The sequence below is a fragment of the Bos javanicus genome, chromosome 5, assembly GCF_032452875.1.
Source record: "Bos javanicus breed banteng chromosome 5, ARS-OSU_banteng_1.0, whole genome shotgun sequence".
NCBI classification, from domain to species: Eukaryota; Metazoa; Chordata; class Mammalia; order Artiodactyla; family Bovidae; genus Bos; species Bos javanicus.
Genome location: NC_083872.1, coordinates 15,370,174 through 15,389,276, shown reverse-complemented (window position 1 = coordinate 15,389,276; position 19,103 = coordinate 15,370,174). Strand labels below are relative to the sequence as shown.

At 35.3% G+C, this 19,103-nt stretch overlaps 1 protein-coding gene across 2 annotated transcripts in view; it reads right to left on the bottom strand.

The window, feature by feature from the left end:
* Positions 1 to 3,516: 3,516 nt before the first annotated feature.
* Positions 3,517 to 19,103, bottom strand: part of LRRIQ1 (leucine rich repeats and IQ motif containing 1) — a 223,193-nt gene continuing 207,606 nt past the window's right edge. The window contains exon 28 of one of the 2 annotated variants that reach the window (XM_061415659.1): positions 3,517 to 4,065. In XM_061415659.1, the coding sequence (XP_061271643.1) occupies positions 3,923 to 4,065 (143 nt within the window). In that variant the 3' untranslated portion in view covers positions 3,517 to 3,922. The remainder of the gene's footprint in view (positions 4,066 to 19,103) is intronic. The other variant, XM_061415661.1, reaches the window with a different exon arrangement.

Genomic DNA, 19,103 nt, shown 5'->3' with positions numbered 1-19,103 from the left:
AATGGACATGAGTTTGGGTAAACTCTGGCAGTTGGTGATGGACAAGGAGGCCTGGCGTGCTCCGGTTCCTGGGGTTGCAAAGAGTCGGACATGACTGAGCGACTGAACTGAACTGAACTGAATACATATGGAAAGACTGATACAACACAGACTACAATGTGGATGCAAATTCTATTTCTTACCACCAGTAACTTCAACCTGACTTTATAAGATCATCCCTTATTAAAATCAAATTAAAATAAACAAGTATACACACATAACCAAATGAGAGTTAAATTAAATAAAGCAGAGTTAAATGCAATGATGCCATCTTAAAGTCTAGAACTGCAATGGAGGGCTCTTCTTTTTTATTTAATAATATTCACTATGTTTAGCAGAATCAAAGTTTCATTTTCTTATAAACTGGGATTTTTTTTTTAACTACAGTGTCCTGTAGATACTGTCTTTTATCTATTATCTATTATTTTCTGCAACAATACATTGTACCTAAGTTATCTCACAGAGGGATTCCCTGGTGGCTCATACGGTAAAGAATCTGCCTGCGTTGCAGGAGACTCTAGTTTGATCCCTGAGTCAGGAAGATCCCTTGGAGAAGGGAATGGTTACCCACTCCAGTATTTTTGCCTGGAGAATTCCATGGACAGAAGAACCTGGTGGTCTACAGTCAATGGAGTTGCAAAGAGTCCAACACAACTGAGCAACTCACTTACCTCACAGGATAGCGTCTAGGTCAGTGGCAACTTATAAAAATGCAATGTTAAATATACATGTAACTTAACATTTTTAGTACTCCCATTAACAATTTTTTAAACCAAATTATATTATTTTAATAATACATATTTAATCCAAAATACTATTGTTTTACCATAGTCAATACCAAATTATGGGGCAACTGTGCATTCTTTTTTCATACTGTTTGAAATCTGCCGTGTATTTTATATCTCAACTTAGACTAACCACTGAGAAGGCAATGGCACCCCACTCCAGTACTCTTGCCTGGAAAATCCCATGGATGGAGGAGCCTGGTGGGCTGCAGACCATGGGGTCACTAAAGAGTCAGACACGACTAAGCGACTTCACTTTCACTTTTCACTTTCATGCATTGGAGAAGGAAATGGCAACCCACTCCAGTGTTCTTGCCTGGAGAATCCCAGGGACGGGGGAGCCTGGTGGGCTGCCGTCTATGGGGTCGCACAGAGTTGGACACGACTGAAGTGACTTAGCAGCAGACTAACCATATTAAGAGGACTCTGTAGCTACCTGTGGCTTAATGGCTAACATTTTGGACAGCATAGATTTAAATTATAGTTCTTTATCTGCTGGAAAGAGGCTTTCTCTGAATCTCACAAATTAATGTAAAAACAGCTCCATCTAGGTAGGCAAAAATATCATGGTAGGTAATGGATTTCATCCTATACTAGAATAGTAAGATTACATCTCCTATTAGTGGTTAGTTAAAACTTAGCTTTGACAGACAATATTCTGTAGAAAGTTTAAGGATCTTCTTCCCCTAAATTAAAGCATACATGGTAGATAACTCACTTGCCCACAGTATAGTCATGAGAATCATAAATCTTGATGGTGAAAATTTTTCTTGTCTCTAAAGATGATGGAAACTGCACTTGGTAGGAAATATGTGAGTGCTGTAACACTAACGCATGAGCACAGTAAGAAATTAGGATTTGGATTGCTTCCCACAGCACCTAGTAAGATCCGTAAAGCAATATCATTAACTCACCTGTTAAGGCATGCTGGAATCTTCAAACATCCTAGCAGCCTTTTTGTGATCAGAGATTTGCTTTGTTATTAGAAGTGATTGGTGATGATTGTGATAGCACTGAGGGAGGCAGCCAGGTAGGAAGGTGAGAATTGAGAAGGGGGGCTGGGCAAAAAGCATAGGCTGCAGCAACATACACAGTGCCATTCTGAGACGTTCATTTGAATAGTAGCATTTCCTAAGTCCATTACTGTCAATTCAAAATTCAGTCAACTCAGTGACAAGGTAAGCTTATGTTTCTACCTTCCCATATCTTAAAGACAAACATTTGTCTTAATATCTCTTCAAGAAAACAGGAGAAAGCGTATCTCTTCTTTTAATTTCTTTTGAGGTTTTATTAAATTTTTAAAATTAGAAAAATTTTAATCAAAATTTATTCTCTTTTAAAATTTACCTTTTCTATTATCATAAGCACAAATGAAGTAGTGTTAAAAAGATAATTTTTAACTTTGAAATATTTTTTTCAATGACCATTTTAGGGCTGGACACAATAAATGATGCTGCAAAGAACTTCCAATATAACTCCATAATTAGGAAACTATTTTATTGACAAATAAATCATCCATAACCTACAAATTTAAGGAGCATCAACACCCATAATCTTCCTCAAAATTAATATTATGAAACAATTACACAGATCACAGAATAAGGAAACTAGAGATTAAATTATTTTAGGCTCTAAAGCAGTTTAATCATAAGCATCTCACTTCTCATACCAGCCTTTCCACTTTATTGATTGCACATATGAACCATAAAACCCCATCAATATCAGCTTTAATGTGGTTTTCTCTTGTAGGGCTCACATTAAGCTGAGATAAAATATTTTCCATCATTACATTATGTTGGTTTGTGGATGCTATTAGTAAAAATATGACATAATATCGTTCACAAAACAACTACGCATGGAGCTTACTTCCAAAGCCTCAATTTCTAGGCCACAACATATGAATTTATGTTTTCTTTATCAACTGACAGCTCAAGGCTCATTAACATTTCCATCTCAATCAAGTTAAAAGACATTTACAGGCTTGAGATGCAATAGAGCTCCAAAAGTAGATGAGGGATGCAAACTAAATGAATGCATCTCTAAGTCTGCTAATCATTTCAAAATGAAGTATTTCAATAAAGAATAAGGAAAGCAGCAAAACAAACCAGAAGTTCACTGGATCCTATTACAGAGCAACAGACTGAAAAGTCACTGGAGAATTTAGCTTCGTGAAAAAAGCCCCAAACTCAGTAAAGAGCCTAAGGGGTATGAAAGGTAAATGCAGCATTTTGCATATTGTACTTGCTAAGATATCACAGAATATTAACCACACAATAGTAACAGTTTAATAAAACTCATCTGCAGTTTTAGAAAATATATTAACCTTATAAAATTAGAAGACCAGGGTTTAAAAAATTGGAAAGATTTTTTTAACAATAATTATTTTAAGCCACTTAAAAAAATTAGAGTATTTTTGAATCAGAAGAATATTATTAATGAACTTGAATGAGCATTTACCTTTAATAAATGATTAGAATGAAACATTACAGATAAAATATACAATTCATTAAATTGATATTTAAATGTCATCTAAATTTAAATGGAACATATATATATTTTTACCATAACTCTAATCTATTTAAGATGACAAACAAAAAAGCTATTTTCATTTTCGATTCTGAATTATTTTATATAAAATTTATATTTGAAATATATAATTATAATAATACAGTCAAATAAAATTTATTAATATATTAATAACCCATTAATACTATAAATGTTCCAATAAAATATAGCTATATTTTCTTATGATATATTTATGGTATTACAATTTATTGTTGGTAACAAAAATCATCTTTAGTACATGTGTTATAAACATTTTAAATAAAAAAGAAATTGGATATGCAAATTCCATTACAATATTTCAAGAATTAACTTCTGGAAGTCATCCCACATGAACACAGGAACAATAGCAAAACTGTGGAAAATAAGATGGAAAATAAGAGAAGTCCATCAGGAAACAGAATTGTGAAATAAATATATTAATACAAATTAAATACAGTACTCTAAAACATTGTATCCAGTTGGTAACATGACCAGATAGCCACAGATCTCCTGAAGCCATGTGCCATGTGTTTTGAATGCTGAAGCTTGAAGGATTAGTTTGAAGTTTTCATCTTCTTTTTGCCACTTCCCCATCCACCACTGAGTTGTACAGGATTGTCACGGAATGATATACGTTCTTTCTTAGAAGATCTTGTGTTTGTTATCATTGGTGCAAGTATTCCCTTAATTGAACAACCTAGACAGTGATATTAAATGCACACATTCACTTAACTTGACCCAAGTAAAATTATATTTAAAACTAAGAAATATATTTGCCAGTCACATTCATTTTAGAACTACGTGATCTTTGAGTTTAAAAGAAAGTATGTTTCCTTTTTGTTTGCAATATAATATAATCAAAATTTAGTATAAATTATATTTAGGTTAAATGAAAGAAAATGATTTTAAAAGTTAAATAGATATAACAATTCCTTATATCTACAATCCAAATATCCCTGGTATTTCAACACTAATGGATATGTCTAAGTTTCTAGTATATTTGCTTATGTTTTCATAATTTAAATTTTTATAACTGTTTATATTTTATAAATAATGAGTACATTAAAAATTAGTTTTAGAAGTGGTCCTATTGAATTAAGAACTTTTTCAGAAAAAAATAATGCTTGGAAAATTTGGGGGGAAAGTATATTAGATGTAGACTTTAAAGATATTCATGGGTTCTGTTCTGGCTGCATAAAACACAGCTTTATGACTGGACAGGTCGCAGCCTTTCTGAGTCTTGGTTTATAAATGAGGGAATGATTATGCATTACAGGGCTGCTGTGAAGATGGACTTCCTGAGTGTACTGCAAAGGTGGTTAGACCTGGGGGAATGCTTTGTAAACAGGTGCTATAAAAGTGGAAGAAATGACAATTTACACTCAACAAGTTAGAACCTACCCAGAGAAAAGTAACAAAAAATGTGAGAGGTGCAAAGCACATAGTAATTATAAGAATGGGACAGCATTTTAGAAATATGTTACTCAGCAAGAACCCGAGATACCCTATTAAGACTACTAGTAAAGAATTATGGTCGTCTGCTTCACATCTCCTGAGAATTAAACAAGTGCACAGGGCTGTCTCTGGGGAAAACGGCCTGAGACGCAGCAGAATGAGGCATTCCAGAGCTCCCTCAGTCCTGGTTTGAGGCAAAGGTTCAAACCACATGATTCTTCTTCATTACGATGCTTTTGTCTTTAAATAAGTTTAGAGGGAAATATATCGATTTTTTTTCAATATTAATACTTCTCCAACTTAAAATATTTTAAAGTATATGTTCAAACAGAAAAATTTGAAAATATTAGACCATTTGTGGAATTTGGCCTGTGATTTCAGATTTGGTACAACGTGAGGGGTAAAATTGATTGTAAAAGTCCACCTTATACTTAAGAGCTTTTTAAAAACAGAGTATTGCTTTTTTATTTTTAATCTTAGAATTATGACTAGTAAAATAAATTCAAAAGTGTTAAAGAGCCTCTGTAAAAGGAGCAAATTTTATTAGTCCACAAAGAAAATCTTACTAAAAGGCAAGGGAAAAAAAGTGAAAAGCTATTGTCTTAGGAAACGTTATTCTAGAAATGGAAAGGCTGACGCTTATGCCTATAGGCAGAAGTCTGTGATGGAGTTAGAATGGAGTGCAGTTTAAGAGGCCTTCACAGCTGCCACTTGTGAAGACAATCTCAGCAGAGACAAAGGAGAAATGCCAAGTGAAGTTGGCTTCTATGTGCTGGCCAGATTTAGCCTGCGTTAAACTACCCCTGGTAAGTTAGACAGTATCCTTTGTGAAGCTGCAAGAACTCTTTCAAGCAACAGGATGTTACTGCTGCACAAAAGCAAGAATTTCCTAATGATAAAATAGTGACCTAAAAAATTAAGAAAGCATCCTCAAAGCTTGTCCTCTATTTACTAGCTCCAAGTTGGAAATATATGTATATATATTTTAAATGGAACGTCCACTTTGGTTTGTTTAAAACAGCAGCAATAATAGTAACAGCAAATGACTTCCCCTGGTAGTAAAAATTCTTTGGTGAATAAACTATTTGTTGGATAACAAGTATCTATTTATGAGAGCACATCAGTAAGGGAGAACGCTTGGGCCTCATGGAAGGTGTAGCATGCAGGATTGAGAAATGGGACATATTTAGAATTCAGGTATATTTATTTAAGATAAAAAAATCAAGCTTGATAAAAGGGTAAGCCTATTTCCACAAACAGCTTAACACAAATGTTTTGTTCCAATAGAGAAAGCTAAATAAAGTTCCTTGCCAGCATTATTTAAGCTAATGAGTAGAAATAAATATATATTTAAAAATACAATTTGGTAACATAGTTCATTATTGGTTAAATATTTTTGATGAAAATATCTTAATAGTATATATATGTATTATTTAAACCTTTATTCTTAACATAAGCTTTTCATCAAATATGGCAGATAATGTGTAAGAATGGTGGCACTTTCTTTATGAAGTATTGAAATATTTAAAAATAATTTCATGTATTTATAAAATAACTATTTCAAAATTAAACAAAATTAATTGCATTACAATATAGCTTTCTGTAGACCAAATCCTGATTCTGAACAGTGTTTCTGAATTCTAAAAAATTTTTCTATTGACTACAAATTTATGTATGGTACATTGTTTTTCCTAATAGTGTTCTGTTGTCTTCAGTACTTTGAAGCTGTTGATGCATCTTCAAGCCTTTTGTACTTGTCTACAGTGTAACCCTATATTTAAAAGGCAGCTTGTAATTTTTCATTATTTAGTATAATTCCTTCAGCAATAATTATAATTTAAAAACATGTTGTGTGATATTACAAAATAGATTTATAACAATTTTGAAGTACATTTTCTTCAAACGGAATGGAATGAAAATTCTATAGGAAATTGGTCTTTAAAATTACATAAACACTTAAGTGAATATATATATATTTAATATTTTAGATGTGATTACGCTTGCATTTCATTATTTTGCTATGTGTAAATAAGCAATTTGAGCAGTAATCAATATAGCTTATTCTCTCATTGCATTTAGTGAGAGCCTTTGTTATCATATAAATTCTTGAACCACCAGAAATGCAGAAATAAATTGAGGAGTAAAGCAAGACATCTACGAAGGAACCACATACTGGCATTCATTGTAAAGCTATTACTTTGTCCTATGATTACTCTAGAAATGAAAAAAGAAAATAAAGAAGCAATTTAATAAGTCAATGTATAATCATTCTGAAATTACATACTCACATGAAAATACAATAGTGAGAGATTTTACCTCAAAAAAATGGATATTAGAACTAGACTACTGATGGGTTCCTGGAATAAAAAAAATTATAACTAAAGGATCTTTGCCAGTTTTTCTCTTTTCTGCACATTATTGTTACAAATTTTACCTTTTTTTTGACAACAGTCTGCTGGATATTTGCAGGTGACTATACAAATCAACCAACCAGTCTCTTACATATATGCTGAAAGTATGTCTTGATAAGTACGATCTATCTTCCAGTAAGTCGCTTCTTTGCCACATAATCTGTGTTCTGCTAAAGATTTGTTCTGGTCCTTTAAAATTTTTTGGGGTTAAATCCTTGGTTCTTTAACAAATGTCAAGGTCTATATACGCTGTGTTTTGATAAGTAATTTAATATGTTAAATGCTTTGAATGACGCTCCTGGTATGTATAAGAAAAACTTCCTTAAACAGGTTAAAGTAGAAATTTCATGATGTATAGTAATACGTCATTGGATTTTCGTTGAAACACTATGTGTGTGGACATAAAAATCATTTCAAAGTCCTTCTCATATTGTACTGCTTAACAGCAGAAACAGCAGAAGTAAAGCATGAAGGAAAAAAAAATTCAACATTTTAATGAAAGTGACCAGAACAAATTCTTAGCAGCAAAGCATTTACATCAATTTAAGTGCTGTGAGTGAGTTACACTGGGTAAGTTTGAGGTTGAGGTAGATATTACAGTGTTCAAGTAACAGTTGCTTTTAAGGGCCATTGTTATGTCCAACCTTGAGTTCTAATGATCATTTACAGATAGTTTAAAGTCTAACACTAAGAATGAAAATAAAACAAATAAAGGGGTTGTTTATATCATATTTAGATTGACTCTGTATAACATGGTGATTTTGCTTGTTTTGAAATTGTTTTCAAGGTTTTTCAGTGAATAAAAGTTTTCTCTATGACATAAAAATACTAATAGCATTTTCCTGTTTCTTGAAATCCCAACTGGACAATGACATTTACAGTTATCCTTCTTACCCAATATTTAAGAGACATATAAAAAAGAAAACCAGTTATGTTTGGTACATTGATAGCCACAGACTACCACGGTATTTGTTATTGTTGCTAAAAATCATGATGCCTGATGTTTCTTTTTAAATCAACATGACACATATAATTTGCTTTGTCTATGTACATTTATTTTGAAAAGGCAATTCCTAATGTGCATAAAATCTAATACATATCATAGAGGGTGGGGTATCCTGATATATAGCATAGATTTTTACTTTTGTATTTTGCGCATTTCTTGATCTTTTAGAATAGCTACCATTCATATCTGATCTAGAATCTTTGAGGCCTCCCTATAGTGTGCACTGTTTCTGGGTTTTATTATTTTTAACACACTGCTGTGTTGATTTCTTCTTAGAGATGTGTTTGCATAGAAGAGGATGGCTAGAATATGGTGCTAAAAATACTATCTAGTTTCTTTAAATTCTGTTTCTTGTACTTATATTGGTTAATGTTGTTCTCATTTTTTTTCCGTGGGGAATTTTTATTTTAATGATTTAGTGATTTTTGGTTATAAAATCTAAACAGGTTTTATGATTTTTTTCATAATTAGATTAGCTTTCTGTCATGTGACCATTAAATAATTCTTCTTTCCTGGTGTTTCTGGCTTCCCACCAAACTACTAGATGGTTATTGAGTATTTGACTCCTACTAATAAATTGACTAATAGAAAGTATAACTCAATAAGGAATTAAGAATGAAATTTAACAATCTATAAACTATCTAGGCATCTGTTTCCTTCTATATACAGTTGGTTCTAAACATCAGGTCATAGGTCCATTATTCTTGTCAATTCAGAAAAAGTCTGTTCCTAGATTCTCTAATCATTCTAAAAATATTCTCTGCACTACTCTATCATACTTATAACTAAGTGTCCATAAGTATTTGTATTTAAAGAGTAATGGCATGAATTATGCTAATAATTGAGAGTATTTTTTACACTTAAGTGATATGCATATTCTTTTGAAAACAACCCAGTTCTTTGTCTTAGCCCTCTTTCCCCATGTTAATTAATTTTGCCGAAAGTAAACATTTAGCAAAAAAAATATGCATTTTAAGTCAATGTTTCCCAAATGTTTTATCCAACATATTTTCCCCAACATGTTCTCAAATGTTTTATCACTGCACAGTTATCCTTTGGCATTTAAATATTTAAAACCTAAATTAGATTTTCAAGATCACTTGGAGTCTTTGAAAGCTTGAGCTCAAACTCTTCCTTTTATTTTCACATTCATTCAATATGTATTTATTTAGTGCCTATTATGTAGCAGGCACTGTTCTCTTCTGCCTTTCAATGAAGCTCCTCTGTCAATATACTTCCATGTGCCAAGTAATATTAGTAACCATCATTCCACAGTTGCTTTCCATTTCACTGTATTCTCATAATTTCATCTTTACAATCCTCATATGGAACTTGTATAAAACAAATATGTATTTCCACATTCCCAGATAGTGAAGACTTGTGGATAGGTTTCCCAAAAACTTTCATGGAAACTTTCATTATCCCTTTTCATGCTCATTAGTTCTTAGCAGGGAGACATTTGGCAACAATAAACATGACTCGCCTGAGGATTTATTATATTATTGCACTTAGTTTCATTCATTTGACAAATGCATTTCACATTTGACCATACCCATTTATTTTTGCACATTAAGCTAGTGTAAGAAATCGGTTTGAAAGTGACAACAATAACGAAAAAAAAAGTCAGTTTATTTATGAGGGAAAGGGTAAAAACTAAAATACTACAGTTGGAAACATGATGCTTTAATATATTATCAATAGAGCATACATAGATCCTGTCCTCAAAAATGTTAAAATGTGTGTAAGTTGTTTTTTTATTACAAAGAATAAATGTAGTTGACATATGTATAACTAGCTCTTTCACAAAAGTACAGTTGAAATTTGTCTTCCTCTGGATAATATCAACTGCTGGTGAACCACTGTTTTAGATCTGTAAATATTATTCTGTGGTTACTAATAACTGTTATATTTAACTATGTCTGGAATCATTGTTGACTGTTTCATTAGACTGTCTCAGATTCTGGAAACAGGCTGTATCGGGCTGTTAAAGGACATTAAATCAATAGCTATTTATTATGTGCCTACTCTGTGCTAGACTTTTAATATATGTCTATTAGATGTTTCCAGCAACCATGTAAACATGAGCGTGGTATAATAGTAATTAATTTTGACTATCCAGATCTGGTTACAGGAATATTTTTAGGATTGAAGTGTTAATGTTAACGTGTTTGTTTATTCAGGGACACAATATTAAGACCTAACAAATCTGTGTTCATAAAGGTCCTGCCAAAAAAATTTGAGATCCAGAAAAATCAGAGCTAATGGTTTAAGCAATAATAAAATAAAAGCCTTAAAATAAAATTTTTATATTGTTAGAGACCAGCTCTTGCTGAAAAAACTTTTTTAAAAATAATAATTCTATGATATAGCTCTAAGATTCTTTATTGACATGTTTCTTTAAATCAAACATTTCAGATAAGAACAAGAGGATAAACAAAGCCAGATTTTATTATACATAAAAGAAAAAAGTTTAACTTGGCCACAGTTGTCTATAAAAATCTTATTTACCTTATTTTTATCTGTGGAATAAATATAACATTAATGTCAGGATTAAAGTTTGAATATTTTAATTAAGAAGTTTGAGAGTTAGTTTTTACCTCTGCAATGAATTTTACAACAGTTGGCATAGACAATGGTATTGTGGAATTATTTTATTAGAATTTGTAGACTGAATGCTATCATTTACAACTATGCCAGTTAATTAGAAGTATTACTAGAGTGCACATTTTAAACAATTTCTTTATTGTGCATTTAGCATCAATAAAAGTTTGCACTGTACAAAATTACTCAACTTTTAACTATCAAGTCTATTAAAAGACTGGTATGTGCCATTGTCCGCATTTTCTCATCACACATTTATCTTCAATTCTGCCAATATTAGTTTACTCATGACCTGAAAATGTCATATCTTGAAGGAGTAGCAGGGATCTAGGAGTTCCTTATGTTCCAGGCCCTGGCATGGCACTTTACAGTCACCATCTCATTTAGTCCACAATATAGCTGTGCACAATACATTATTACCCTCATTTTAAAGATAAGGAAACTGAGGCAATGAAGTTAAAATTTTTGCCCAAAAGTAAGTGACAGTAACATATTTGAAACTTGACTTTATATGACTAAGTTTATTAAAAAGAAGATAGTATCATTTTTAATTTTAAGAAATAATGGTACCATAAAGAAAATCATTAGGCAGCAAATGTGAGATGAATATCTTTTTTTGCATTGCTTCCAATGGAAAAAACTGTCCATTATAAAACAATATCATCCTTAATTTCTGTAAGTTGAGGAAACACAAGAGAAAGATATTTCTTAATCCGTATCCATATGTATATTTTGTGCGGTGCAGTGCTTAGTTGCTCAGTCATGTCCGACTCTGAGACCCCATGAACTATAGCCCACCAGGCTCCTCTGTCCATGGGGATTCTCCAGGCAAGAATCCTGGAGTGGGTTGCCATGCCCTCCTCCAGGAGATCTTCCCCACCCAGGGACTGAACCTAGGACTCCTGCATTACAAGTGGATGCTTTACCATCTGAGCCACCAGGGAAGCCCATGTATACTGGAGTGAGTAGCTATCCCTTCTCCAGGGATCTTCCTGACCCAGGAATCAAACCAGGGTCTCCCGGCAGATTGTTTACAGGCTGATTTGCCTGGGAAGCCCATCTATATACCTGTATCTATATATGATATGATAACCCTTAACATGATTTTTTAATTTAAGAATTACTTTATCAAAATGTTTTTTTCAGGCAATTTTATTTTTCAGTTATGTCACTGCCTTTCTGTTTACCCATCAAGATCTTCTAGGTACTACCAGAATTTCTGAAGCTGTTCAAAGAATACTCCCATATTTCAATGGTTTTGACTGAATTACATGAGCACATATAGTAATAAAACATTAATGGGATACCGGAGACTACATATTTTTTCCTTTAAGAAAATATCTGAAGGAGGACTTCCCTAGTTGTACAGTTAATGGAATCTGCCTGCCAATCTGGGGAACACGGGTTCGATTCCTGGTCCAGGAAGATTCCACATGCCAAGGAGCAACTAAAGCCCCGTGGACCACAGCTACTGAGCCTGCACACATAGAGCTTGTGTTCTGGAATACGATAAGCCACCGCAATGAGAAATCTGCGCATTGCAATGAAGAGTAGTCCCTGCTTACCCCAAGCGGAGAAAGCCCAGGAAGCAACAAAGCATCAAAGACCGAGTGCAACCAATAAATAAATAAATAAAATATCTGAGGAAAATGCACTAGAATTACATAACTAGAGTTTTTATAAAGGCTTGCTTGCATGCTTGCTAAGTCGCTTCAGTCGTGTCCGACTCTGTGAGACCCCATAGACGGCAGCCCACCAGGCTCCCCCGTCCCTGGGATTCTCCAGGCAAGAAAGGCTAGATACAAGTAAAATCAATATACGATTTAGCGGACAGTTGAACCAAAACTCAATTTATTTATTATATACATATTTCAGTCTATACTGAAAAATATGCAAGTAGGGACATAAATGGGGCTTCCCAGGTGGCGCTAGTGGTAAAGAACCCGTCTGCCAATGCAGGAGACCTAAGAGGCATGGGTTCGATTTATAGGTTGGGAAGATCCCTTAAAGGAGGGCATGGCAACCTACTCCAGATTCTTGCCTGGAGAATCCCCATGGACAGAGGCGCCTGGTGGGCTACAGTCCATGGGATCACACAGAGTCGGACATGACTGAAGCAATGCAGCAAGCACAGGGACATAATTAAACATAACTTTCACTCATCTTTTGACCATTCTAGCGACAGAAAATTAAGTTAAAGGTAAAACATTTCTAAGCTTCCAATGAGGAAATAATTGATTTGTAAATTTAAGTTATGGAATCCAGGGAATCAGTTGGAAGTAGCAGAGCTGCCAAAAGGGTCAAAATGCTAGTTAGAGATCGTGGATCCTTGAAAAGGGCAATTTCAAAGCAGATACAGGTTAGGAGTAGGGTGGCAGAAGGGTTGGAGAGCAGCAAGATGACAAAATGGGGAGGTGAATTCACCAGTGAAGCACTAGTGACCATATTATATTCATAAAATAAAGTCATTTATATTTACAACTATATTCACCCAATCAAGTTCCCTTACTGTGGAAGTGGAGAGAGATGGCTGATGTGGGTCAGCCACATTAAAAATTAACACTGCAATTCATTAGCAAATCTTTGCATTGGATAGAATTCATTATTAATACTTTCAGAGAGAAAAACCAAAGCTCCTTCACATGAGATATATTGTTCATGTTTTTAAAATACCAAAATAATAAAACTTTTAATTTTTGATTTTTGAAAATAAATTTAAGCTGCACTTTTAAAAATATTTGTAATATTTTCTGTATTATATATAATTATAAGGTACAGAAGTTAACTTCTAAAAAGTTTAGAATTTTGATATTTAATTGAATTGGATATCATCTCTATTATAGATTCATGCCTAATATATAACACAAATTTGTATATATGTTTCTATACATATATATGTAAAAAATGGAGAAGCTCTGTACAGTCAGCAAAAATAAAACCTGGAGCTGACTGTGGCTCATCTAGAACTCCTTATTGAAAGATTCAGACTTAAATTGAAGAAAATGGGGAAAATTACTAGGCCATTCAGGTATGAACTAAATAAAATCCCTTATGATTAATTATACAGTGGAGGTGATGAATAGATTCAAGGGATTAGATCTGCTAGACAGAGTGCCTGAAAAATATGGATGGAGGTCCATGACACTATACAGGAGGTGGTGACCAAAATCATCCCAAAGAAAAAGAAATGCAAGAAGGTGAAGCAGTTGTCTAAGGAGACTTTACAAAGAATTGAGAGAAGAGAAGCAAAAGGCAAGGGAGAAAATGAAAAATATGGTAAAGATCTAATAGAAGCAGAAGAGGTTAAGAAGAGGTGGCAAGAATACACAGAACTGTACAAAAAAGATCTTAAGGACCTGGAAAACGATGGTGTGGTCATTCACCTAGAGCCAGACATCTTGGAGTGTGAAGTCAAGTGGGCCTTAGGAAGCATCACTACAACCAAAGTTAGTGGAGGTGATGGAATTCCAGCTGAGTTATTTCATATCGTAAAAGATTATGATGTTAAAGTGTTGCACTCAATATGCCAGCAAATTTGGAAAACTCAGCAGTGGCCACAGGACAGGAAAAGGTCAGTTTTCATTCCAGTCTCAAAGAAGGGCAATGCCAAAAATGTTCAAACTACCAGACAACTGCACTTATTTCATATGCTAGCACGGTAATGCTCAAAATCCTTCAAGTTAGGCTTCAGCAGCACGTGAACCAAGAACTTCCAGACTTTCAAGCTGGATTTAGAAAAGGCAGAGGAATCAGAGATCAAATTGCCAATATCTGCTGGATCATAGAAAAAGGAAAAGCAAGAGAATTCCAGAAAAACACTACTTCTTCTTTGTTGACTTTGCTAAAACCTTTGACTGTGTGGATCACAACAAACTGTGGAAAATTCTTAAAGAGACGGGAATATTAGATCACTTTACCTGTCTCCTGAGAAACCTGTATGCAGGTCAAGAAGCAACAGTTTAGTCGCTCAGTCATATCCGACTCTTTGCAACCTCATGGACTGCAGCACAGCAGGCCTCCCTGTACATCACCAACTCCCGGAGCTTGTTCAATCTCATGTCCATCGAGTCGGTGATGCCATCCAATCCTCTCATCCTCTGTCATCCCCTTCTCCTCCTGCCTTCATTCTTTCCCAGCATCAGGGTCTTTTCCAATGAGTCAGTTCGTCACATCAGGTGGCCAAAGTATTGGAGTTTCAGCTTCAGCATCAGTCCTTCCAATGAATATTCAGGACTGATTTCCTTTAGGATGGACTGGTTTGATCTCCTTGCAGTCCAAGGGACTCTCAGGAGTCTTCTCCAACACCACAGTTCAAAAGCATCAATTTCTCAGCGCTCAGCTTTCTTTATAGTCCAACTCTCACATCCATACATGACTACTGGAAAAAGCATAGCTTTGATTAGATGGACTTCTGTTGGCAAAGTAATGTCTCTGCTTTTGAATATGCTGTCTAGGTTGGTCATAGCTTTTCTTCCAAGGAATCAGCATCTTTTAATATGTTGGCCACAGTCATCATCTTCAGTGATTTCTAAGTAACAGTTAGAACTGGACATTCAACAATGGACTGGTTCCAAACTGGGAAAGAAGTATGTCAAGGCTGTATATTGTCACCCTGCTAATTTAACTTACACATAGAATCCATCACACAAAATGCTGAACTGGATGAATCCCAAGCTGGAGTCAAGATTACTGAGAGAAATATTAACAGCCATAGATATGTAGATGATACCACTCTAACAGCTGAAAGTAAAAAGGAACTAAAAAGCCTCTTGATGAGGGTGAAAGAGTGTGAAAAGCTGGCCTTGAAACTCAACATTCAAAAGCTAAGATCATGGTATCCGGTCTTATCAATTCCTGGCAAATAGATGGAAAAATGATGGAAGCAGTGACAGATTTTATTGTCCTGAGCTCCAAAAATCACTGCAGATGGTGACTGCAGTCATGAAATTAAAAGACACTTGCTTCTTGGAAGGAAACCTATGACAAATTTAGAAAGTATTTTAAAAAGCAGTGACATCACTTTGTTGACAAAGGTCTTTATAGTCAAAGCTATGGTTTTTTCCAGTAGTCATGCAGAGATGTGGAAGTTGGACCATAAAGAAGGCTGAGCACCGAAGAATTGATGCTTCCAAACTGTGGTTCTGGAGAAAACTCTTGAGAGAGTCCCTTGGACAGCAAGTAGATCAAATCAGTCAATACTAAAGAAAATCAACCTTGAATATTCAGTGGAAGGACTGATGCTGAAGCTGAAGCTCCAATACTCTGGCCACCTGATGTGAAGTGCTGACTCATTGGAAAAGACCTTGGTGCTGAGAAAGATTGAAAGCAGGAGGAGAAGGGGATGACAGAGGATGAGGTGGTTGGATAACATCATCAACTCAATGTACATGAGTTTGAACAAACTCTGGGAGATAGTAAAGGACAGGGAAGCCTGGTGTGCTGTAGTCCATAGGGTTCAAAGAGCTGGACATGACTGAGCAACTAAAGAACAGCAACAACTAGATTAAATCTCATACAAACAACTTAGAGAGAAGGCCATAAAATGTTAATGGAAATGGTTTCCCTTGTTCTGGAGAAGACAATATCCATTTAAAGGTTATATGAATATATGATAAGAGGAGAAAAGCAACAATGGTTGATAAGTTCATTTGTTCTCTGAAGTGTTTTCTATGTGCTAATCATATGCACTTCATCTTTGTATTTTTCAAAAAATACATTATAATTTATGATATTGTCTTTTATGTTCCATCTGTACATTGAGATAGATAGAAGCAAAACATTTATGATGCCGAGAAGCTGGATGGGAAGCAATTGATATCCTTACACTAGGAATCACAAGACCCAGATTTGAGTCTTAGCTCTACAATGTTTAGCCTCCTTAGCTCTGGGCAATTTATTTATAAAATTAAAAGCTAAATCCTACCTGTTTTGAAGTAAATCTCAGGCAATAGGTGGTGAGGAACAGCCTTCTGAGCTTCTCATTTGTTTTCCTTTTCTTTTTTCCCATTCACTTTTTATTAAGACAATTATTAAAGAGTATTTTCCATTCACAGAGGAGGGCACACAGATTTCCTATATATCTTCTGTCCCACATATGCATGCTGCTGCTGCTGCTGCTAAGTAGCTTCAGTCATATCTGACTCTGTGCGACCCCATAGACCGAAGCCCATCAGCCTCCCTCATCCCTGGGATTCTCCAGGCAAGAACACTGGAGTGGGTTGCCATTTCCTTCTCCAATGCATGAAAGTGAAAAATGAAAGTGAAGTCTCATAGTCTCCTTCATTATCAACAACCCCACCAGTAAGGTACCTGTTACAAATTATGAAATTAAATTGTCAAAATATAACCACCCAAAGTACATAGCTTACATTATAGTTCACTCTCAGGTTTCGGTTTTGTACATTCTATAGGTCTGGAAAAATGTATAATGAATGGCAGTATGCATATGGTATCATAGAGATTATTTCCACTGCCCTTAAAATCCTCTATGCTCAACCTATTCATCTTCCATCCAACCCCCTACTACCTTTAATGTTTTTACCATTTCCATAATTTTACCTTTTTAAGAATGTTACATAGTTGAAATCATATAGTATGTAGTCTTTTCAGGTTGACTTTTTTTCATTTAAAGTTATGACCAACCTAGATAGCATATTTAAAAGCAGAGACATTACTTTGCCAACAAAGGTCTGTCTAGTCAAGGCTATGGTTTCTCCAGTGGTCATGTATGGATGTGAGAGTTGGACTGTGAAGAAAGCAGAGCACCGAAGAATTGATGCTTTTGAACTGTGGTGTTGGAGAAGACTCTTGAGAGTCCCTTGGACTGCAAGGAGATCCAACCAGTCCATTCTAAAGGAGATCAGCCCTGGGTGTTCTTTGGAAGGAATGATGCTAAAGCTGAAACTCCAGTACTTTGGCCACCTCATGCAAAGAGTTGACTCATTGGAAAAGACTCTGATGCTGGGAGGGATTGGGGGCAGGAGGAGAAGGGGACAACAGAGGATGAGATGGCTGGATGGCATCACCGACTCGATGGACGTGAGTCTGAGTGAACTCCGGGAATTGGTGATGGTCAGGGAGGCCTGGCGTGTTGCGATTCATGGGGTCGCAAAGAGTCGGACACAACTGAGCAACTGAACTGAACTGAACTGGCATCTAGTAAACCATGTATTTCACTTAGTACTTTTGATAGTCAGATTAATCTGTTTTGATTAGAGCTTTAAAATTATTTTGTCAATATACTGGAGGCATTGTAAAATGTTAGGACTGACTCAGAATGTCTTTCTTCAACTGACTTTAGGCTTTCTAAAACAATAAGGTATTTTCAGAAATATTTGTTAGTTTCTCATTTGAAGTAGAAAGGAGAAGGCAATGGCATCCCACTCCAGAACTCTTGCCTGGAAAATCCCATGGATGGAGGAGCCTGGTAGGCTTCAGTCCATGGGGTCGCTAAGAGTCGGACACGATTGAGTGACTTCACTTTCACTTTTCACTTTTATGCATTGGAGAATGAAATGGCAACCCACTCCAGTGTTCTTGCCTGGGGAATCCCAGGGATGGGGGAGCCTGGTGGGCTGCCGTCTATGGGGTCAGACAGAGTCAGACACGACTGAAGCGACTTAGCAGCAGCAGCAGCTGCGTAGAAAAGCCCAACTACTCCATTATATTTTCAAAGTTATTTTGAAACTAGGCTTCATTTTTAATGCAACTTTATTTTACATCGCTTCAGTATGTGGAACCTCTGGTCCAGACAGGTTTCTCAGTGTTTTACAAATATATATTCATATTTTACCTTTTGCCCTTGTTTAGATGGGTTTATTTCCACTTTTCCCCCCTTACTTAAATCCCAATTGTCAGTCTAGTTATAGATCAAGTATACTGCCTCCAAGAAGCCTTCTTCATTTCAACAGCATTAGCAACTTTACTTTTGAAAAATAGTTTTTTCCACATGCAGTAAATTCAGTACCATATTATAAGGGCTTACATTTCATGACAGTTAGGACATATTCAGAGAAGAAGCCAATTTGGGGTTGGCTTCCCTGGTGGCTCAGAGTTTAAAGCGTTTGTCTGCCTCCAATGCGGAAGATCCCCTGGAGGAGGAAACTGGCAACCCACTCCAGTATTCTTGCCTGGAGAATCTCATGGACAGAGGAGCCTGGTAGGCTACAGTCCACGGGGTCGCAAAGAGTCGGACACGACTGAGCGACTTCACTTTCACTTTTCACTTTCATACACTGTTATGGCAGAAAGTGAAGAAGAACT